At 39.6% G+C, this 24,040-nt stretch overlaps 1 protein-coding gene across 1 annotated transcript in view; it reads left to right on the top strand.

Moving 5' to 3' along the window:
- Positions 1 to 1,146: 1,146 nt before the first annotated feature.
- The window catches only part of CSTF3 (cleavage stimulation factor subunit 3), a 48,256-nt gene continuing 25,362 nt past the window's right edge, over positions 1,147 to 24,040 (top strand). The window contains exons 1-3 of the mRNA XM_082284418.1: positions 1,147 to 1,314; positions 10,361 to 10,462; positions 10,592 to 10,687. Coding sequence (XP_082140544.1) covers positions 1,285 to 1,314; positions 10,361 to 10,462; positions 10,592 to 10,687 — 228 coding nt within the window. The 5' untranslated portion in view covers positions 1,147 to 1,284. The remainder of the gene's footprint in view (positions 1,315 to 10,360; positions 10,463 to 10,591; positions 10,688 to 24,040) is intronic.

Raw genomic sequence — 24,040 nt, 5'->3', positions numbered from 1 at the left:
TTCACCAGCATTGCTTCAAGCAATTACTTTGAAGGAATTAGTTCCTGTATAGGAAATGGAAAAACATTACAAGAATGAACTGGAAAATTGCAGGGGTTTTGGAAAGAAATTGTATTTATTTCTCAAATATTTTCAACCAATTAGGCTCATATCACAAAGTCACTGTTCTCCAAGGACAGGACAGCTTATCTGCCAAGACAGATTGATAGGCATGTTTGTATTTCAATTTTGAAGAATCAAAATTTTGAGAAATGCTACTGCACAGTTAGTCAAGTAACTCTTCACTCTGCTCCCTTTACTTTTCCCAGGTGAAGCTTCAGAAGGTTGCATATTATGTTTTCCTTATGTCCTCTTTCCACACATTTCTGCGGTTTAAGAATGGGACTTTTGGAAAATGAGGCAGAAAGGAACCCCCAGTACTGACACCGAGTTACTTCATGTATTTTTGCATGACTATAATACACAATTTTAAGAACACTTACACTGCTGTTGTGAAGGCAGCTAAATCACCTTGGTATCTGCCAAGCCTCCTCCAGATTTTTTTTTCCATACAGCACAGTTTCCCTGCAGTGGCTGATTCAAGGCCCTTTCCGCATGAACAGGCTAGCGGGTATTTTGTAAATAAAATGAAGTTGCTTTAGGGGGAGCTGCCTCCTGTATCCTTGAGGTCTTGTGACCGAGACCTCAGCCTGTGTTTTGAACTTGCCCCGATTAGCAAGAGCTCTTGTGAGGTGGAAGGGACGAGTCTGCGGCTGGCAGCCATCGCTGGCGTTACGTCAGCGAAGGCAAAGCACCGGCGAGGCGCCGCTGGAAGTCACCAAACCCCCTCAGCTTCCCCCGTCCCGCAGGGCGCGGGGAGCGGGCGAAGGCAGCGAACGGCAGCGCCGCGACTCTCATGGCCGAGCCAGGCCTCGCATCGCAGCTTCGTCCTGCCCGTGTGGGGCGGGAGCGGCTGCGGGGAGCCAGCTCTGCCCCCACGGTGTGGAAAGGGAATGAAGGCACAGCGAAAAGGGAGGAAAAAGGAAAGGAAGAGGAAGCGCCGGCCCAGCGCAACCTCCCGCCTTCCGCGCGCCGCTCCGGCCACTTCCGGCCGCCCCCGCGCGCCCCGATGACGCACTTCCTCCCGCCAGCCCCGCTCCCCCGCCCCCGGGCCGGAGGTGCCGCCGCCATTTTGCCGCTCTCTCGCTGCCGCTCTCCCGGGCGCGGCGGCTGCGGCCGGAGCAGCGTTTTTAAGGGGCTTTAACCCGCTCGGGGCCCCGCGCCCCAGCCCGGTTTTAACGCGCCATGTCCGGAGAGGGAACCGCCGGTGACCAGGTGAGCGGGGGCCGGGTGGGCGCAGGCCGCGCCCTCAGGGGAGCGGTGCGGTGTGGGCTCGGCGAGGGCGGGCGTGCGGCCGGGGCCGAGGGGACCGCGGCCTTGTCCCGGGCTCTGAGCCCGGCCGGGGCTCCCCTGCCGTCCCGTCCGTCGGAAGTAGGTCCGTGTGCCCTGCCGCGAGCGGGGGAAACGCGGCGTGGAGCCGGCCCGGCCCAGGCGGTGAGGCGCCGGGAGCTCCGGCTCGCTCAGCCCTCGCCTTCCTGGCTCGGGGCGAGGTGGACAATGGACGCCACGGCGAGCCCCGCTGTCGTGGTCTCGCCTGGTCGCTGAACTCAGCGGACTTGGGAAGAAAATTGCAACCCGGAACAAGCTGTTTACAGTGACAGTTTGCGGTGTTATGTAAAGTGAGCGTTGGCTGAACTCAGGCGTTTAATGGAGAAGGCCTCTTTAACGACACCGTCTGCCCCCAGAATGAAACGTTATTAAAATACACTTAATCCTTACACTGGAAACAGTATAAATGCGTTTATTTGATAAACGCATTTTCGTTGTGGTACAGGATGCCCTCTGTTTAGTAAGGAGCTAAACTAAAACCCAAGGAGTGCCACCTCAACATAAGGAAGAACTTCTTTATCTTTAGGGTGGCAGAGCACTGGAACAGCTGCCCAGGGAGGGCGTGGAGTCTCCCTCTCTGGACACATTCAAAACCCACCTGGACGCATTCCTGTGTAACCTACTGCAGCGGGTGACCTTGCCTGGGCAGGAGGGTTGAACATGGGGATCTCCAGAAGACCCTTCCAAACCTGATAGTTCTGGGATTCTGTGTAATAACTACAGTTTCAGTGGATTTTGCCTTGTTTTGTTTTGTTTTTTTTAATAGACTAAAGCGTGTGTTTACCCTAACCTCTTAATTTATAGGGAGGTGCCACCAGAGTGCTGTATGTCACTTTTTAAAATCTGGTATTAGTGTGAACAATCTCTGACTTACTGGCAGTGTTCCTCCAAAATGGCTTTTTATAGTATTTGGGATTATGTTTAAAATCGGTAGTAATTGGAGGGGTGGGGATGCAAGTTCCCGATTGAGGGAAGAGTGATTGATAACAGTCATGTTTCTTAGTGGCCAGTGTAGCCTTTAGAAATACTTAAAATTAAGCTGATGGCTTAGTGCTTTTTGAAGTAGCTTTTTCTTTGTAGAATGATCGTTTCTTACAAAACAGGTTCATTTCTGTGTGTCTGGGCGTGTACCCCTGAAGGGTGGTGTGTAAATTTTATAAGATCACTATTTTGGTGGACAGGGTGGGTATAGGAAATGTAATGCTCAGAGTGTAAAATACTCAGTTTCTGCCTCATTAGGGTAATTTCCCAAATTTCCCTGTGTGCTCCAAGCTGATCAGGCTAGTTAAGTGTACTTGGAGTATGTTTGAGCAAGAGACTCTTCAGAATGTTTCCCTTCATCATGAGACAGGTGGCTGCAAAGAAGAATATGCTACAGCAAAATTTTGTTAATGCTGGTGTGTAGTACGTTCCAGATTTAATTTCCCACTCCAATACGTTTTTAAAAATACATTGATGTTTCATAGCGTGATTAAGCTGTTTGTTAAAGTAGCATGTGTGCTTCTGTAGCTTGCAAAGTGTTACTGTTTAACTTCAACAATGCTGACTTGAGGCTTTATTTTCTTTTGCAAGGGAGAATTTGATAGGCAGAAGGCTGAGTTACTGTCTGTATACTGCATAAAAGTAGCAGATGTAATACTGCTATGCCATATCTCAGAGGGGTTTAGCATTCCAAAACCTATAAATTGTTATTTGCAGCCTGTGTAAAGCACATAGTCTAACCTGTGACTTCGGTCCATACTCAGGTTCATCTTTTTACCCATTATTATTACTGTGTTCATGTTGGGTGCACTTCAAATTAATAAAAAAGCTCTTATAGGTTGGGTTTATTTTTATTTTTTTATTCATAGTGCACCATCCTCTTAATGAAGGCCTCTGCATTCTGCTTTCCTAGAAGTCTCTAAATTTTGTTATGGTCCCTTACGTCCCTTCCCTCAGTTTTCTTCATTTTAAAGAACAGCTTATTTCTCACCTGGCAGACTTCTGTTTCTGACTGCTAATGTTGCCATAGGCCCTATTTAGATCCCAGTGTCTTTAGCAACACTGCCATGGCGTTTTCAGCATAGAGGCTCCCACTCAGCCCGTGGTGTAGCCAGAGGGGTCCCTTCAGTGAGCTTGGCTGTGGTGTGACATGGCGTGAGGTATCTAAATCCAGTGTCCCTGGAGGGAGGAACAGCAGAGCCTGGTGATGGGGGCAGCTGGGCCTTGTTCCCTTCCCACACCGCAGCTGCTGTAGACCAACCTAGTGCTGGCTACAAGGTCTCTAGCTTAGCATGCACAGTGTTCTGAGGGTTCCAAATGTGCCTTGCTGTAGGAAACTGAAGCTGGGCAGAGGTTGGATTGCAGGTGCCTTTCCTGTTTCAGGTTTCATCTGCTGCTTCCGTGACCGGCTCTGACGTTTTGGGTGCTGTTTTCATTGGCAGTCACAGGGATCAGTACAAAGAAGGGACTGCACAGTTAATTTGCATCTGTGCTGTACAGAAAATGTAAATGTGAGACTGTATGATGCAGGTGAGAAATCTTTGACAAGTCAGAGCTCTTAGCTTTGACCCACTCTCAGGCAGGGGGTTCTGCATCATGCTTCCCGGATCCTAGCTTTTGGAAGGCACTGCCAAAAGCAGCCAGGTGAATAATAAATTACCATGCTGTCTCTAGCAAATACAGAGCTGTGGTAGTGTGGAAAGGAAGAGCAGAGTGGAATGCTGATTGCAGGAAGAGAGGGAGGATAAAGGTAATATAAGGTTTAAGACATAGGTGGCTTTATTGTACCAGGTGCAGTGCAGTTGAAACATGGCTTTGCTGCCTTTAGGCCAAGCTTAGCTAGAGGAGTTTTTGGGCTGCTTTACTGTGTGAATCAAGAGCCTAATCTATGTTATGTCGGTCATCTCCTCCTTATGTTGTTGTAGAACAGACTGGAGCACAACTCCTGGAGTATCTTTTAAATTCTTGCACTGTGTTAACTATGCTGGACCCAAATTAATCCTGCAGAACCAGTTGAATCATGTGAGGACTTAAAATCTGTCAGGCCCCTGCCAGACTTCTGGCAAGGCCTCCGTGATGTTTAACAAACCAGAATTTCCAGGGTCAGGTTCTGGAATACCAAACACTTAGCCCTGTTTGTATCATAGAAATGCACTTTTGTAGACTGAAAGGCTGCATCTGCCTGTTTGCCAGAAAATTCCCTGACAGGCTCTTCTAAGCCTAACATGTCAGGGTTACAAAGAGCCTGTGCTTACACCTCTGTATGTTTTTACATTTTTCTGGTCCTTGATGTACACATCTAGTTTCATTTCAGTCATGGTGGTTGTTTCATGTACTCTCTAACAAGACCCAAGTTCCTTGTTCTCTTTGCCACTTTCTACCATGGCACAACCACTTTTTTTTTCCCCTCTTAATATATACTTGCCAGGCATCAACTTCATCTGAAGAGGATGTAACATTTGCTTTATCGCTGCATTAGTTGCCTTCTAATCTTGTAAGGTTAGAACATGCATTTCACACTTCCAGTAACTGTTTCTTAGATACATACCCCAGTCTGTGATGAGTTTTTTATGTTACATGAATATGGATCTGGTCTAAGACTGAGCTGTGGGAAAAAAGATGTCTGTATTGTCTCTGTGACTATAGAAAATACCTCAAAAACAGTTTGTTCTGGTTTCTTGATGGTACTTTTGTCCCTTTTGATTCCTTCCTCTCTTTGTCTCGTGTCTGTTTGATGTGGTACATCATGAAAGTTTCTGCATGCTCAGTACAATAGTAAGTGTTGTAGTTTAGTTTAACATTTTAAAAATAGATGTCATTGAATGCAGTGCTGAAAGCAGATTTTTTTTTTTGTAGGATTGTGTGGGTTTAACATCACAGGAGGCTCCATTTTAGAGAAACTTCTTTAAGAGTAGACAGAATGAATACAAGTATTGGTGAAGGAAGGCTTCTGAGTTCATAATGCAGGAGTTTAGTGTCAGTTTTTACAGTTGTAAATAAATGGTAATTTAGGTGTATTTCCAGAGGCAGTAAGTTCCAGGTATGCCAGTAAGAAGTTAAGGTGAAAAATATGGCAGCCCAACATTTGGGAAATAGTCTATGAGGAAAGAATGGTAGTCATTACTAATCTAAAACTTTTTAATTTATCTAGAGTTTTGAGCCCAGATTATGTTGGGATGGGGCAGTACTTATAAAAGTACCTTTTTTTGGTTAAGATGAATGTGCCAGGCTATGTCTGCTCATAGTGATCCAGTCTTAAAGGACAACATTTTTTCAAGGCTGTTCACAGGTGAATTGATGTAGTGTAGAATAGAAGAAGTCAAGGCATTAAAAACATTTAAGAAAGTGCAAGAATTGATAAACTGAAACTACAGTTCCCCCAGTGAAGGGATGTGTTTCTGAGGAAAGGATTTTAAAACTTGTTCTCTACACATGCAGATACAAATAAACTTAAAGGAAAAAAAGCCTTAGACTAAAACAGCCTGTAAATTTAGCAAACTGGACAACTAACAGTGCTTGTTAAGTTGCATGTTAATATATTTAAAATTTTGTTCATTGGGTCTGGTACAGGCCAGGCTGTGCTAGATAGTGCAGCACCCAGCCAAAACCACCAAACAGTGGCTTCTGTGTTAATGGCCATAAACCTGCTTTTGGATATTTAACCAATTTGACTAAACTAGCCGTTAAATTCCTGCCTTTTTGTATACAACAGCCTGTATGTCTTGTTTGTAGGAGTTCTTATTTCATAATTGTTGTTTTTAAAGCATCTTGAGCTGACTACTTCATGGATGTAACAGCTATTTAAATGCATTTCCTTTTCACTGCAGAGGGTCCTTTTCTGGAAACAGTATGCCTTAAACAATTGGATGTATTTAGTCCTGCAAATAATGGAAAGGTGTTTAGGTATTTTCTTACACACTTTGGAGTCATGAAGGAGTCAAGAGGCCTGAGGAAACTGTAGCTTTTAGGACTATGGTATAAACCAAGAATATTCCCTTGGTGGTGATTGATAAATAAACAAATCCTAAAAGTCAACTTTATTTCTTCTGGTTTTGTTCCCTCAGCCATTCTTTATGAATTGGATTTTGTGCAGTTGATGTATTTTGCAGGAAGGAGATCCTGGATTTCTTCCTAGAAAGTTTGGGTTTAGTTCTCTTCAGATTTTGGAAAAATCTTTTTATATTTCTAATATCTGGGAAACTTAAAATCTATTGCTATTTGTCTGTGTATAAATAATAAAAGGGTAGTTGTGAACTGAACTGGGTGGTAATAATTTGTAGAAACCCTGAGTGCTAAAATAATCCCATGACCTTCAGAGAGTTGTTCATGGGATAGGATCATGATGATGTAGAGATCTACTGAACATAGTTAACAAAAGCAGAGGAAAAAGTGTTTTTACAGTTTGTGTGCTATATTTGTTTTCAGGTAGTAAAGAAAAGTTAAAAGGCAGCATCTGATTAGGTTCATTTTGATGGTGTTTAAACTGATCTAAGTTGAGGCTGCTGCTAGAATCCTGAATAGTTTTGCATCCTTTATTCTGCATCACATCTGATCCTGAAACCAAGGGGTTGAACCATTAAAAAGTTAATTGCTTTTCTGATAGGATTATTTTTCTGCAGATTTAACTCTCTGAACTGGCTTGTTACAGGATGAGCTTATCTGAAAATGCTTATCTCGGGGCAGGTTAATGGCAGTGAACACCCAAGAATTACGTGTTCACAGTTTTGGATATTGGCTGTTGTGCAAGCAGTACAGTGAAAAATACATAATCAAAAGCTATATGTCCTTGAACTGTGATAACAGCAGCTCTAAGCACAAAGTGCAGTTAATGTTAAGTTCTCAAAACTGGGATCAAATATCTTCCTGGCTATAGTTGGGTTAGGTTAAAAGTCAGGCCCTTTGTTCCATTTTGTTGTGAGCTTGCAATCGATCATAGTCCTCACAATGGGTGTTTGCTCACACACCTAGTTCTGGCAAAATGGTCCAGACTGGAAATTCTAAGTGTTGATTCCTCCAGGGTGTAAGGAGTGATTATTTGTGAAGATGTAATGAGGCCTTATCTTTGCTCAGGTAGAACCAGGACACTGATTTGCCTGCAGTGCAGTGTGTTCCTGAGATGGAGATGGCTTTTATCTGTGCTGAAGGTGGAGAGGGACAGGAGAGAGTGTTCTCACTGGCTGTAAGAAGTTGAGTGTTTTCTTGTGTGACCTAAGGTACAAGCAAGTCCAGGCAGTCCAGTTTAGAACTGTGATCATAGAGTTATTTTCAGTTCTGTAGGGTGCCTATAATTTGTCTTGTATAACTGAATGGAGAACTTTATCTGCTGTTGCTAAACAATTATTTGCCAACTTAGAAAATCAGTCTTTTCTATTTTTTAATAAAATGATGGACATCTTCTTGTGCTTCTTGCACAGATTGATTCATGTATCAAACATACAAAATTAGTTTGGGATTGCTATGGTTGTGCATCTTATCCCCATCTATTTTTTCCTGAGCTGTTTCAGCCTTTCTGAGTTTATAACCCTGTATCTGCACAGGTGAAATCAAATTCCTGGAAGTCTTAACTCAGCTGACACTGCAGTGAAATGTTTGTTTGGTTGGTTTTTTTTGTCAAATGGAAACGTTTGAGATAATACAACTAAACTACTGCTGTAATAGTTGAAAGGTGCTTCAGTGGCCCATTCTACTTTATCTTGTTGCAAAGTCAGTACTTACAGCACAGGACGTTGTGTTTTTGTAGGGTGGGGTCCTGTTTATTGTAGCAGACACTAATGGTACATCTGACTGGCATTTCTGTCTAATTGTATCCAGAACAATATATTTGAGACAAGTAGATTTCACTGGATGATTATAGTGAGAAGCAGTGCTGGTTGATGTCTTTGAATTAGTGCTTTATTGAATAAGCAACATTTCAACTTTGGGTCACCTGTGGGGGTAGCTTATAGAAATAGTCTTTAAACTTCAGAGGTTTCATCTCCAGTGCTGTTTCTGGAAGCTGAAATCTGTTTGTGCAGGTCATTTGGGAAGAAATGAAACCACTAGTTTGTTTTATACCATTTTACATCTTAAGCCTGTAACAGTTGAACCTGGTACTACAGAATCAAAATTTTGATGGACTTAGTGAAGTAAAACTATTCATACGGTAATTTATAAATTTACTACTTTCAAGCTGACAGCTTGGAGCTACAGCTATTTAATTTGATTTTTTAAATCAAATTAATTTTATAGTAGTTTACTGTGGGACTCGATATTTGCCTTCCAAGATAACAGTGCTTTGCATTAATTAGTGTTAAAATTGCTTGAACTGCTTGAAAAGTGAATCAAAAGGAATAATGGTCTTGAAACTCCTATAAATCTCAGCCTACTGATTTTTTTTTTTCTTTTCCTTTTTATGAATATCTGCCACTACATGTCCATTTAACAGTCTGCAATATTTTTGATCGCTTGTCCATTTTATCATTAGTTTTATTTAAAAAACATCTCTAAAGGGATATACTTTGAATTATAACCTGCTAGGAGGATTGACACAAAAACTGGCAATGCTTAAATATACTCAGAACTAGTCTAGTTACCTTCTGTTTCTCATGATAAAGGATGATGGCACCTTTGAGAGAGAGGAGTGTTGGTCCTCTCTGTGCTGTTTCTTTTTCAGCTTCAGAAGGATGTATTGACCTGTGCCTGTGCTCTGGGATGGCCCTGCTTGGGCAGGGAGGTTAGACCAGGTGACCTACTGTGATCCCTTCCAGCCTGCCCCATCCTGGGGTTCTGGGACCTAGACTCAATATGAAGAATTAAAATTAATTCCTTGAAATAATCTTTTAGCAATTGACAGGGTTTGGGGTTTTTTTTTTAGATGGTAAATCAGTCACACTGCACTATACATTAGAGATGAATGTTCTAACAGTAATTATGTAGTGAAATTGTAAAATTTCACCAGCAAGGTCTTATAGTAGTGATTTAAGGGTTACTATTGTTACATTTCACAAAGGCAAAAATATAGTTGGTGTGGTTTTTGTATTGCTATTATCTGCCTAAAAATGAGTCGTATTTGCAAAGTTAGTGAATAAGTTGTTTGGAGTGCAGGTCAGAACAATATTTCAGGCTTAGTAATAAACTTCAGGTCGTGTAAGCTTGTAACAAGCATGTATTTTAAGGGTCTCTGTGTGTGATCTTCACACTAATTTTTTATGCTACTTAGTGTTAACAATGTTAAATCTAGAAAAAAAATCTCTGAAAATCATAAAGCAAGTTATTTCCAGAAGTGTTTGAAAGAACACTTATACTATAATAGTAACTATGTTAAGAAGTTTGCATTCAATTTGGTAAAGCTTTTAGCCTCAAAAAAGCTTTTAAACTTCAACAGGAATGTCTGAGTGTTAAAAAAAAAGGTGGTTTTAGTGCCAAAACAACAGGAAGGCATCTGTGGGGTTGAGAGGTCAGAAAGTTACCAAAAAAATTGTGCTTGGATAGTGTGTATCTTTCTGCTAAACTATCCTAGTTTTCTTGGTAAATGCTTGATACCAAATACTTGCTGTTGTCCATATGCGGAATGACTCCTGCAGTAACCTGGATTTGTTTGCCTGAGCTCTGTAATAGCAGTGTTGGTCTGAATTTACTTTCACATCTTAAAAGTTCCAGGTTGGTAAAGGTGTTTAAAATTCATAGTGCAGTAAATATTCTGGCAAACTCAAATTTGTTCTCATGTTTGAGACATTGAATTGGTTTAGTCTAACATCCTGGTTGGTGTCCATAACATGTAGAACTCGTGTGTATGTTATCTTCCCGGGACAACTTGTTTTCCAGATGAATTCCGATTTAGAAACTGCATCTTAAAAGCTGAGTTCTGGAATGTTACACTGTTGGAATGTTATCTTTAGCTTGACTGTGTAGGTGGGACAGAACTTTTCAAACACTGCTTGTGATCTCTTATGTCTTCTTCTTGATTTTCTAGACTGCTGAATATGTCCCAGAAAAAGTGAAGAAAGCTGAAAAGAAACTAGAAGAAAATCCATATGACCTTGACGCTTGGAGCATTCTCATTCGAGAGGCACAGGTTTAGTGATATAGGATTACATTTCCTTATCTATGATCCACTCACACTATTTGGTTCTGGAGTAAAATCAACATATTCATTTACATAAATCATAATATTGTAAATGCTGTTTTGATTTTCAATTTTTAGAATCAGCCCATAGACAAAGCACGGAAGACCTATGAACGCCTTGTTGCCCAGTTCCCCAGTTCTGGCAGATTCTGGAAACTGTACATTGAAGCAGAGGTTAATATTTTTACATTTTTTCTTATATAACATTTCATAGGATTTTAAGTTTATATTTTTATAAACATGAATAAGATAGGCACATAATATCTAAGGGAAAGGGGATTTTAAATATGCCTTGCCTTTATTTTGTAAAATAGGTACAAAGGAAATGATTAAAATGAATTCTAACATATTGGGTCTTTTATGAGTTGATGATTGTTGCATTATGGAATTGCAACAACATTAAAACTGTTTCAATGGTATTGGAGTGCTTTAGCCTTTTATTTGCTTGTCGTGTCAATTTATTGCCTCCCGTGTCACTTACTTAGAGGACTTTTTTTTTTATTTACACATACAAACTTATTTGAATGACTTTCTCTGAATATTTGGTTCTTTTATTTTTTTTGCTTTCTTAGGAAATTGAGTGTTTCTGTGAACAGTGTTTGCAGGGAGGGTGTGGGGATGGAAGCTAACTTCTGGAATGAAAATGCATTAGCACAACTCATTAGCTTTTAAAAATCCCAACCAAATTGTGATTGTTTACATAACTGGGTAAGACCACTAAGTGCGTTGGTCAGTTGAACTCCTCAATGACATGCCATGAAATTCCCTGTATAATCATGGGGGGTGGCGGTGTTCATTTTGGTTTGATTCCTTTCTGTAGCTGTTATTTAATACTAATACACATGGTTTCTGTGGGCATCTTCCAGCTGCACATTTTTCTTGAGACAGATTTTCTATATGCTAAACTTCAGGGGTGGGGACCTGTATTCAGTAGATGAGAAATGAGCTCTCTTTTTCTTCCATTTTATGTGAAATTTCATTGCATAGTTATCATATCTTATTTTACATTAAATTATGTATCCAGAAATGTCTGGAAGTAAATTTTGAAGATAAGGAAAATTGGGATCATGGGAATCTAACAGAAATTTTTATATGGCAGTTTATAAGTAAGATGCTACAGTGCAAAGTAGTGCCATCTAAATTGAATGTTACCAAATTAAATATATAGAGTTTTCATTGTCTCGTTTCCAGCAGTTTGTAGCAGTAGTCAGAATGTTGGTGGCTATTCATGTTTGGGAGATTGCAAATGGACTAACATAAAACTCTACATACTTTTCCTTTTTGGACCCTGCAGCCAAATCCATTACCCTCTTGTGCCCTGAAATGTTTGCTACAGGTTCTAGTCTTCAGAATCTAATCTAATTTCATAATTGCATAAAGTTATCTGATATCTGTGCTTTTTTAAAACCTTTCTTTCCAATGCCTCAAATCTGAGTAAGGCCATCTCAGAAAGTCAGTACTGTACTGTACATCCTTCAGCAGAAAGTCCTGTTATCGTTGTAAAGCTTCCTGTCTTAAACTGTGTTCAGGGATGAATTGACAGATGCTACCTCCCCTAATTTATAATCTAAGAGTACCTAAAAATATTAATAGTGGCAAAGCTTCTAACAGTCTAGGGTAGAATGTTTTACCTGTTGCTTCAAGGAGGGCAGATCAGCACCTCAGCAGTTATGGTAACCAGGTAACACAAGGTAAATCTGAGAGGGAAAGAATTGGCGTAACTGTCACTAGTTCTTGTGTGTCTGCTTATTAATACACTTCAAGTATTAGAGAAATTGAATATTTATATACATTATATATATACAGTCTGTTATTCAAAACAATGGAAAAACAGGAACTGTAGATTTCTGGTAGAGGTTGCACCTGAAGAGGGTTATATTTGAAAGAAATATAAGAGGTTAATTTTCAGAAATTTATCTTTCAACTTAACCATATTTTTAAAATCCCAGTTATGGCTTAATTTTCAACTTTCCTGTCCTGATTGCAGTGACGTATTACAACTGATATAGTGGCCAGTTCAACAAAAAAGCAATATCCTTTTCTCTGCTTTTTTTAAGCATATGTGAGCATGTATAGCTATTAATTGAAATAACTTCTTATTTCTAAATTCCTCTCTAAAAAAACATATGCTCACACAATTGGGCACCGTTGTCAGTGTTGTTTTCAATTGCATGTCATGTGTACAGTCCATCTGGGTGAGTTCAAATCAAAATGCTTTATCAAATATTCTTTTAACACTGTGGTTAAACTAAGACTTCAGTTAATTTTTAAAGGCTACCTGAGTAGAGGACTTCTGTTCATGCTTCTTTTATTGCAGCCTTAAGATGTATAAGGAGTATAAGCAAAGTATTTTCCAAAAGCTTTTTTCCATGGCAATTTTAGTAGTCTCCTCCTGCTAGAAAGCTTTTCTTGAATTGTTCAGAAGTATAGAACTTTTTTGTCATGACTTAGTAAAATAAACCTGTGGTAGATCTCCAGCATTGCTTTCAATTTACTTTTGCTGCCTCATTATTGAAATCTTCAGTCATCTGTTACCTGCATTTCCTCTGATGTCAAAACAAGCATTTTACTCTTTAACACGAAAATGTTTCCTCTTTGCATCCCAGAAAGACAGAAAGGGGGGAGGGAATTGGGGGTTCTTTTCTGGCAGGTGTCTTTCACTAGAGAATTTTGCACTCTGAAAGACATAAATTAGAGCTGAATAACATTACCTAGTTGTGGTGTAGTATTGGAAGAGGAGACTGGGTGAGGGTTATGAAAATGGCCTTATGAAAAAGAAATAGCCATTTAACAGCTGTGCTCTGGATGAAGTTGTTAGAAGTCTTTAAATTCCCTTTTGTCTGACTTAACAAATGTGTTCTCTTTAGTCACTTCCAGTCTTCAGTAGAAAGTGTTTATAAACTATCTGAACACAAACTGCATGTGCCAGTTCCTTTTGTAACGTGTAACTTCTAAGTGCGGGCCTTACCGCTGTGATTACCTCTTGGGTTTATGGCTGTGTTTGTTCAGCTCACTGACTGCTTTCCTTTTTGTGTATGACTGTGTTCCCTAGTGGAATACAGTAGAGAGCAGTGCTCAGCACTTAGTGTATCATCCAACTCGCTGCAACGGATACACAGACTGTGAAGTAACCAGATACTTCACATTAGCATTTCGTGTGCCAAGCACTGATTTATATGCTCTGCTCTCTGTCTTGTGATTGGTTAGGTAGTTGTAGAACATGGGGATTAATTAGGAAGAGCATGCTTTGACAGTTTGTTAATGGTAATTACACTATTAAAATTGAAATTGATGAAAAAGCTTGGATTCTTGCGCTGCTTCTTATTTCTTGTGACCTTCAAAGAAGAATTACAGGACTTAGAAATAATATAAGTGGATGAAACAACTCCCAGTTCACAACTTTTTTTGGGTCGTACTGTTTGAACATCTAAGTAGAGTTTTGGGTTTGATAAGTATTTAAGCAAGTAAAAGAGTTAACTTGCTATTCTGCATCTCTTCAAATTTAGGAAGTGGAACAGTAGTGCTACTCTTCCCAGACTCTTGTTTTCTCTAGTTACTTAAAGTACATTTTTCTCTTGATACCTTTCTTGTAAAAATCTCCTCTCAGAAAACTTAATTCACATGGCAGTGCCTCTTTCACAGTTGTATAAAGGAGTATGTAGGTCTCAGCCCCACATGTTCCATAATGTTATTCATAGATCACACAATCTGGACTCTAGCCTGCTCTGCTGATGTGCTGTGTCTTCTTGGGTAAGTTATTTAACCTGTTTGCCATTATTAAACAGATACCTACCTACCTCACAGGGTTGTTGTGAGGCTGCTTTAGTGATTAAAGTGCTTTTGGCACCTGGCTAAAAGGTGCTACAGAAATGTGAAAATAAATCCAATTTAATACCCTGTGATCCCATAGGCCCAGCTGTCTGTTACTATTTCCTTTGTCATTTTGACTGTTTGAACCATCTTTTAGATACAGAAAGACCCGATAATGCTTTTCATGCACATGAAAGAACATTTACTTTACCAGTGTCATAAATACTTCAGTAATTCTGAAGCAAGCATTTGAAGTTGTCACTTTTTTCTCTGCTAGTTTCCTTTGAGAAATCACCAGGTTGAAAATCCTCTTAGGCACATTTATTAAACTGTATTCAGGTATTTGCAACATTTTTTTTAATGATTTAAGGAATTTTTAGTTCCAGTTACTCGGAATGGAAACTTTGCTCTTTAATCATCCTGAATGCTTCAGGTCAGTTCACACCACACCTTTTATCTTTTCTATTGAGTATACAGTATTATATCCTGGTCAGTTTGAACCATTGCTAGTAGGGATTAAAAGGTTGCCATAACTAAAGACATAAAAATCATAACCAGAAGACAGTTGTGACAAATAGCCCAAGTCTAGAAACAATAAATACAAATCTGGTAACATGCATGTAAAAGGTTTGGCTGTTAATATGTATTTTTTGTCTTGCCAATTTTGCCAGTAAGACTCCTGTGTTATTGCTTGTCCTAAAGAAATGCAACTAGCTACATTTGTTAGGTAATTTCTATTTCATATGGACACTTTGAATTTTAGATGTCTTGGTAACAAACCAGATGCTGTATGAGGATTCAGGGGGTGGAACCACAGCTTAGGGTTGGTTGTTTTGCATTTCATCATATGCAATACATCAGTATCTTTAATCCATGTAATTCACACTGGTGTGGATACTAGTCAGAATGTATCATTTAACGTACTTGTATATGAAAAATGTAAATAAAGCCATTTAGAAAAATGATTGTTTTTGTTTAAAATGTCTGTGTTTCTTCAAAGCATTTTCTTCCCGTTTTTCTTTAGTCTGGTTATGAATTCAGAAAAGAAAATGTTGTACATACCACCAAAATTATTCTGCTTGGGGAAAAATGGGAACTGACTCCTGTCAGGATGAAGTTGGAGTGATCAGAAGTCAAAGTAGAATAGACTTCTTGGCTGAGATTCTGTTTAGTGGTATTTTCAACTGAAAATATTGTGTGTATCACCAGCTGATCTTAGTTAATTTCTTAATGGAAGGCATCCCCATGATAATCCATGCCCACCCCACTAGGTCAGCCACATTTCTCATGGTAAGCTTCTGCTTTTGAGAAACTGCTGTACAGGTGCTCTGTACAAATACCCATATTGCACAGTCTTGCCTACCTCAGTCTGAGATTTTCAGTCTTTTTTACAACTGTATTATTTATGATCTTCTCTTATTCATGTGTGGACTTGTTCCATTCCTGTTAATAAATGTTGTTCTGTCTGTGTGATTACTGTAGCCTTGCACTAGAAAGTGAATGCAACTTCTTTCCTGTCTCTTCTGCTCAGTTTGTCAATGCGGGTTGTACATCTTGCATAGTTCCCCAGGTCCTACAAGCTGTGTAATATCAGAAAGTTGCCCACATATTGACATTTGTAGTTTCAGAAGATGTGCGGTACAACACTAGTGGGTTTCTTCATAATTCTATTTTCTGTATTTGATCATTAAAAATACTATGGGGAAATTTTAGGAAATTTTTGAAGTGGAAGCGATGCCTAATGAAGAGATTACTCTGAACCCTCTTCTATAGTGTGTTGCTGTTTTCACATGAATAAACACAAACTACTTCCTGTTCTGTTGTATTCTTTCCATGTGGGATGACAGAAATATATCCCTGTTAGAAATGTTAGCTATTGTACTCTTGTTCACAACACTCCTGAAGTCTCACTTTCACATGTAACGAGGACAGTGAAAACTTACTGTGTGCTTTCTTTTGTAGAAGTCATGTGTTGATTCTTCGTTGATATTTTGAGGGGGGGAATCTGTGTGTCAGGTCAGGCACAAACTTGGGCTTCTTATGTCTGAACCTGAAAGAACCAGAAGTAAAGAGAGGTTTCTTCTGTACCCTCTATTTGCTATGGATTGGTTCTCCATCTGCTTGGGAGAGGGAAACTGTAATTGTAATTTCTGATTCTTTTCTACATCTTATCTAGCTGCCAGCTGGTTGAGTTTTCTGATGTTCTTTATTCAGATTTTGAGAAGCGTGATAGCTGAGAGAACACTTTCTCTTAAACCTTCTCTACTAGTGCTACTACATAAAATAATACATGACTATTTGCTGCAGACTGTCTTTACAGACTCGGGGAAGGCTTTGAGTCATGGCTGGGATGAAATCCAGTGGCTTCTCTTACTGGAAGGTCTGTGGAAGCAAGCCCTTCCTATGGCATTCCTGTGTCCCATTAGTACCAGTGGTCTTCATTTACAAGTGTGCATTGGGTTTCCACCTGATTCTTCTCTTTGATTTTTCTCACCAGTGGCTTCAGTGTGATGGGCGCTCCATATCTAGTGACAGTTTTGGACTTTTCAATGACATGTGGTGTACCTAATACCCTGTGACTTTTTTTTTGTTTCTTACATAAAACAATTCAAAAATGAGAAGAAGGAATATGCATTGGTTCATAACTGTACCATTGCATAGGCAGCATTCACTTTGTGCACATTATGTACATGTAGTTAACTACACATGAGGAAATCTTAGAATAATTTGCATCTGATCTATTTTGGGGTTTAGCTGGTTTGGTAATGACAACTATTCATAATACAAAAGCATGGGAGCATTTCAGAGTTCATTGGAACATCATAAATGTTAAATTTTAAGGATAGGCAGATAAGTAGAAAGATGTTCTTTTTTAATTTAGTTTGTGCACAGTTTTCAGTACTCTAGAGTGGAGTCCTATTGCATCTTGAGACAAGACTGCTTGCTAGAGCTCACTGTTAACCTGACGTGTGAACAGCTGGTCTGTCTCTGTTCCCTTAAAAGCAGATGGTACAAGCCCCTGTGGCAGGGGCTATGCATTGATCTTCGTTTGCACACACTGCTGATCTGTTAGTAGATGCTGTAACCAGTGGTCTTGTAGATTGCTGGGCTCAAGGCTTTCAGAGCTTTAACATCTTTGATTTACTCCAAAAGGAGAAGAGGTAATTGTTAGTATACTGAGGATATGTGGTAATTAATTTTACTCATGCTTTCACCCTGTCTCTGAGTTTCAGCAAAACAATTAATACATATATTTAAGCTATATAGTTTTTATCCTTAATACAAACTATTCCTCTAAATCAACTAATTTGAAAAGTTTAGTAATGTGATGGAGGACCAAGAGTCTTACCTCCTTTGATTCCTGTAATATATCTGGATGAAATTTAGACTTTCTAATGAGGACTAGGTACTCTCTCCAGTTCCTCATGGTTTGCATTAGTGCTTGAAATAGAGAATAAGAAATAGTGTTTAAAACTGGAACAAGAAATGACTATACATTCTTGCTATAAACCATCTGATACTTCTGTATGGGTTTTGTGAGAATGAATACATTGCTTAAAATACATTTCAGGTCTTGCACTTGGACAAAAATAATGCCTAATTATTCAATTTACAGTGTTTCCTATGTCCAGACTGCAACAGTCATTCCTTCAGCTGTCATTCACCCTGGAAGTACAGGTTTTCAGACACAGTTTTTACTGTTTAAACAAAATAAAAATGTACTCTCAGTTTGAAATTTAGATTTGCAGAAATGGGGTGGGAGGTGTATGGTTGTATATGTGCTGTCCTGCAGATATAGCAGATGTGGTGACGTTAGCATGTGAGCTAACTTCATTGTGTTCAGTGGAACTGCATCTATACATCAAACTGTGTTTAAAACATTCACTTAATTTAGGGTTTTGATTATTTTAATTTTTGTGGTTGAATGAAGACTTACTATAGGTTCTATGCCTGTGGATTCCTTAGGAATCTCCCAGACCATGTATGTGCATATATGGTCATTTGTGTATATAAATGTTTAGGTAATAAGGTCACACGGCATAAATAATGTTCTTTTTAAATCATAGTTTAGAAATAGGAGCGTGTGAACTTATCAGTGCAAATTGTCTACAGATAATTTACTCTGGCTACCTAAAAGTTTAAAGGTACTTAGAAAAATAATGTGTGTGGAGTATATTTAGAATAACAATGAAAAGGATTTTATTATCTTCAGCTTCAGTCTGAGTGCAAAATCATGACTTTGTGCTGTATGTAAAGGAGTGGGAAGATAGAGCTAGATTTCCTCTTTATTTTTGTTGTCTTTAACCCAGTATTGGCCTGCCTTTTCTCCATTCCTCCCTACCCATCACAGTACTGTTTTTGTGTGTTTGTATGGGATTATATTCAGTGTGAGAATTGTGAGCTGTCAGGTATTGCTGGGGGCCATATCTTTCAATGTGTGCTTGCAGTTCATCCTTCAGGTGACGAGGAGGTCCCAGGAGGCCTTAGCCAGGAGCTGTCATTGCACAGCTCAGATGTGTTCTTTCAGTGCCATAAATCCACTGACCATTTCAGATGGGGGAGCAAGGGAGCAGTGGGGAGGGAGATTCCTTAGTAATGAAATATAACTCCTGATTTGATTTAAAAAATAAATCTCAAACTAATCCCATGACAAACTTTTCAACATTGTTATTATTGCAGAAGAAATCTGGTATACTCTTGCCATCTCTGAATTATGCTTATGCAGTTGAATGGCTGCTGGTGAGGTAGTAATGGTATTGTATTTGTAAAGTGTGCAAGCACATTTAGCAGCCTGTAATGGGCAGTATATTGCAGAAACAGTTCTGAATTAATTTATTTTAAACTTTCCCTGAAACATGGTTTAGTTAGTCTTTATAGGTTACTCCTTCATATTATATCACAGATACTTAGAAGATTGCATTATAGCATGCAGGACCTTGAGGTACAAGAAGTCCTGCCATTGATGTTAATGCAGCAGGGGCTGGAATGATGGTAATTTAGTATATGTAGGCTTGCATCTACTTAAAGGTGTTATGCACTTCTAATATGCGATTAATACAAGTTGAAGATGAGTGACAGTGAATAAGTTAACAAAAAAATTGCTTTTGTAACACATATGCTTTTTGGAAGCTTAGCTTGCAGTTTTCCTTCCACCAGCTATGGCAATTGACCCTCTCCCCAGATTTTCTGTGGCATTGCAGTAATTAATAGTTTTAGTAACAAGCAGTGTGCTTTGGAAGTCTCCCTTCACAACCTGACAGTGCTGACAGGTTCATACATAAAGAAACATTTCCTTCCTACCAGATCAGAGCAGCAGGTCCTACACTGAGAGCCTTAGTCTAGCAGGTTTCATTTCACTGGGGGAGTTTAGTCATTCTAGTCCTGACTGACTGTGGCTTTGGGAATTCTAAATTCTGCCTAATTGCAGGATTGTGCTAGATATTCTTACTCCATGTGATGATGCTTGATAGTTGTATAAAAAGTGACTAGGAGAAAGTACGGTTCATTTATAATAAAGAATGTAAAGTTCAAAGGGACTGGATGTAAATAGACTGGGATAAATGTTTAAAAGTACACCCTGGAAAACCCTAGTAGCTATTTAAAGTTTTCTTTGTAAAAATGCACTCTTAAAATAGTCCCAAATGCATTGGTCCAAGTTACCTGAAGAAGTGCTGTGGATGCAAGCTAAATACAGAGCAGGGTCCCCATCCCTACTCCACCCCCCAAAAAAGAAATATCTGCCCTGGTACCTGTGTCTGACTTACCCATGATTGTTGTCCACCAGTTGCCATTCCTCAGGGAAATGTTATCAAGTAAATTTACCTTGACTGAAATTCTGCACAGAAGTACTTGAGCAGGATGGGCAAGCACCTCAGAATATTCCACGGTGTTTGCTATTGATACAGTATCAGTGCTTGTAAGCCTGAGCAGGAAACAGACTGTATGATTTATTGTTAAAGGATAAAACTTTAAGTTCTCCTACATAAGATGTGACTAAATGTAATTCAGGCCTCACTTCTTTAGGGGGGGAATTAAATTTCAGATTGATACTCAAAAATAACATAGCACATGCTTGGTTTGTATGTGTACAAGATGGGTATTAAAAGGGAAGTACTGTGGACCTTTAAAATTAGCTGACAAACTTGAATTCAGCAGGAATATTTTCCTGGCACTAAGCAAATGGAGGTAAGTTTCATGCTAGTAGTCTTAGCTGTTAAAAAAACTACTGTTTCATTATCAGCTATTTACAAAAGAAAAAAGGCACAAAGATGTGACATGTTTATTTGTCGTTTTACTGATGTTCCCAAAATTTGGGTTTACCCCTAGAAAAGTTGTGAATAAGGTCAGTCTGTGGGCTTTTTAATTTGCCACTGAGAAAAATACTGGTGTTTGCAAATAATTAACTTTGATAATTCTGATTGATCTTCCGTCTGAGTCAAATGAAGACACTTGCAGTGAGGAGGTGTCGTTAGACTTGCAGCAGTCTGTCATTTCTGCAGAAGCTTCAAACACTTTTCACTGCTCTTGGAGTATCCCTTTGTGCCTCTAATGCAGAGCAGTGTTGAGCAACTGCTGAGTTGCCCCAGCTGCTTAAACTTGGGGATAGTACCTGTGTTTGCCTCCCAGGCTGGCAGAGTTGCTAAAACTGTGTAGAAAATGCTGGTTTTCACCTGTGAGCAGAGATTTCTGCTGCAGTCAGTCCTGGAAGTCAGTTCTCAAGTGCTGGCTGATTCAGTCAATCACAGAGGTTTTGTAGTGATGCTTCACCGTGTTGCTGAGCCTTCAGAGTGGATTTTTTAAGCCTGCTGCGTCACCATGACGACATGCACCCAAACCGAGCCGAGCACCATTGTCAAGCACCGTTGTCTTCCAAAACTGGGCTCAAGTTTGGACATGGGGAGATCCACACCTTTTCTTGGGAACCTTGGCTGCCTTGCTGTGAGCTGCACCTTCTCAATTTAGAAGGCTTACATTATATTTTGGTAGCAGTTCTCTGTTTTGTACTTAGCAAAATATTTTCTGCCGGTGGTGGAGGTTATCAGTTGAGCTGCTGTGTTAGTTACATGTCACTTTTACAGAGTGCTTTGGTACTGTCATGTGCTTGGTGTCTTTATATCAAACCTGCTCTTGGCATCCTAGCTTAAAGCAGCAAAATATAACCAAAAAAAGCTATCTTAGGATTTCTGAGATCCCTCATATGCTTCTATGCAAATTCAGTTAGCTGGGAGCCTACATACCATTTTTAACACTATGCTTTAATCTTTTTGCAGGCATTTGCAGCATTCTGTAATGAAAGTGCTATCTGAATGTATTCTCTATTTACATAACAATGCACCTAGCCTAGGAGTTAAAGTCCTCCGGGTCTGAATCAAGTAATTGCCTGCTGTCCATCTACTGAAGAGGCTCTTTTCTGCAGAAAGTTTTAGAACACTTTACCATGGGTTTCTGAATGATCAGTTATAGCAGAAAAGCCACAGAATGCTTGGTTAGAGGGGTAGGGGAGAGAAGTATCAAACTGGCCAAATGTCTGCTGTCTCAAAACGGCAGCTGCCTGCCATGTGTCTCACTTTGCATGGCCAGCACTTGGTGGTGGTGGGGTGCTGAAGAAAACACACTTTTCACTGAAAAAGCAACAGAGAAGTGAGATGATTGGTACCAAACAGGACTTTACTGCAAAGAAGCTGCAATTGTTCAGAGTGCTCTCTAGCGAGGGGGGCAGAACTGCCAGCAGTATTTATTTGTTTTGTACAGGTGTCTATAAAGTAGTACATTTCTTGTCAGTAAGCAGGTGTTCTTTCTAGCATATGGGTCAAGGCTGACCTTTCTTTGGCAAGGCTAGGGATTTACCTGTGCCAGTGTCTTTTCATTACTCCAAAATCAGAATCTTTAGCTTAAATATGTGGCCCTAACTCCTGGTATTTCTTCTCCATATACTGAGAGGGGGAGAGGTGGGAGGAAACTGGGAGGTCAGTTGTATTCCATTTCTGTCTTGTTTAGGCTGCAAGGGCTGTGAGATTCTGTACTGCTTTTGTGATGGGCTTCTGCATTTCATCTTCCTCCCAAGAGGTGAATTAAGCAGTAAATGCACCTACCTAGGCTGCATGGGAAATGAACGTTAGCACGTGATTGTTACATTGAAATCTGACATAGAACAGCTCTTCTCTCTGCTAACCCAACACCACTGAATTTCAGATAGGAATAACAAATTGTCTTTACAAGTTTTTTGTCTTAGAAGTGCAGCTGACTTAAATGGGTTTTAATCCTTTAATTCTAGTTGTACCGAGTGTATAGAAAAAAGCCCACAAACAGAAACCAACCTCACATAAAGTATAAGTTATTCTGAGTTGACCTGTGAAATTAAAAGACTTCAGTATGGAGTTAACCCCTCTTACCTGTCAGTGGCAATGTCACCAACATTTCATTTCTAAAGCATGGGAATGTATGATCTGTGATTTTACTTTGCAACTTCAGTGCATCTCTATGTAGCCAATTATTCAAGTGTAAAGCCACTTACTAAGTTATCTAAGCACTAACATCAACTCATAGATTTAAAAGTGGCTGTACAAATATTTTTGTCTTGATCCTGTTTTGTGAATAAAGGGACTGTTGCCATGGATGGAAGTTAAGCAGGCATAGCTTCAACCTTTGAGGACATGAAGCTGAAATTTAGGGAAGGAGAAGGGGAACCCACTTTAAAAACTCTACTTGTACAGTGTTTAAGTGGGGGGAAGCAGTATAGCATTTAAATATTCTAGAAACTTGAGGATTTTGTAATATAAGCAATCCCATTAGCTAGGGTAGCAATTACACTCAAATTCAGCTATTCTGGAAAGAGGATCCAGAGTAGCTATGCAGAGCCTATCCATGAAAAGTTTTTGGATCAAGTCTTTAACAAAAAGATTTGCATTGTTCGTGTGGTTTCGGATTAGGTTGTTGGTGGTCAGTCCAGACTTGGTAACTAGATATTGAGGAGACCATGCAGTAAAACTCCCATCTTGAAGGAAACTATTTTACCACTGAATGCTATTTTTATAGTGAATTCTGTTTTCTCTTCATGGCCAAAAGACAGAAATGTGGATGTTTAATTCTGTAATTGACTCTTCAAATACAGTCTTTCCTTTTTTAATATTAATTTAATATTATAGATGAGATTTCTCTGTAACTATGATTAAGAATATGCATTCTCAAAAAAGACACCACAGAGAATTTCCTTGATTTCTGACTGACATGTGAAGGATTTTTGATGAGGGCTGCTGCCTGTATTAGAAAAACGGGCTTATTTCCTGAACTTCAACAGAATACCTCATTAATGTAAACCAAAAGCAGCTCAGTCATCATCTGAGGCAGATTATTATCCTAGTTCAGTAAATAATTGACATAATGTTTCTTAATGATTTCATAGGAAATCCATGGCAAAGCCAGGAACCATATCCCTTCCTTTAAAGATTCTTTTCATAGCACTGCAGTTGAAGTGTGCTTCATTTGGGTTTAGCAAACCTTTGGGTTTAACCTACCTTTAGTAGGGTTTGTTTTATAATGCAGTGTGCAGTATACGGCATCTCGTCAGCTGCAAGTCAATGCTGAGAGGCACTTGCAGAGAATTACTTGGGCCTGAGCATTATTCTGCACTATTAACTTTGAGATTTCTGATTTATGGTTTCTTGTGATGCGACAGCTGGCTTGTGTCGTCAGACATGAGAGCCCTTAGGCACTTTT

Source organism: Coloeus monedula (assembly GCF_965178545.1).
Source record: "Coloeus monedula genome assembly, chromosome: 6".
Taxonomy (NCBI): Eukaryota; Metazoa; Chordata; class Aves; order Passeriformes; family Corvidae; genus Coloeus; species Coloeus monedula.
Note: the sequence above shows the minus strand (reverse complement) of the source record. Positions and strands in the feature narration are given on the sequence as shown.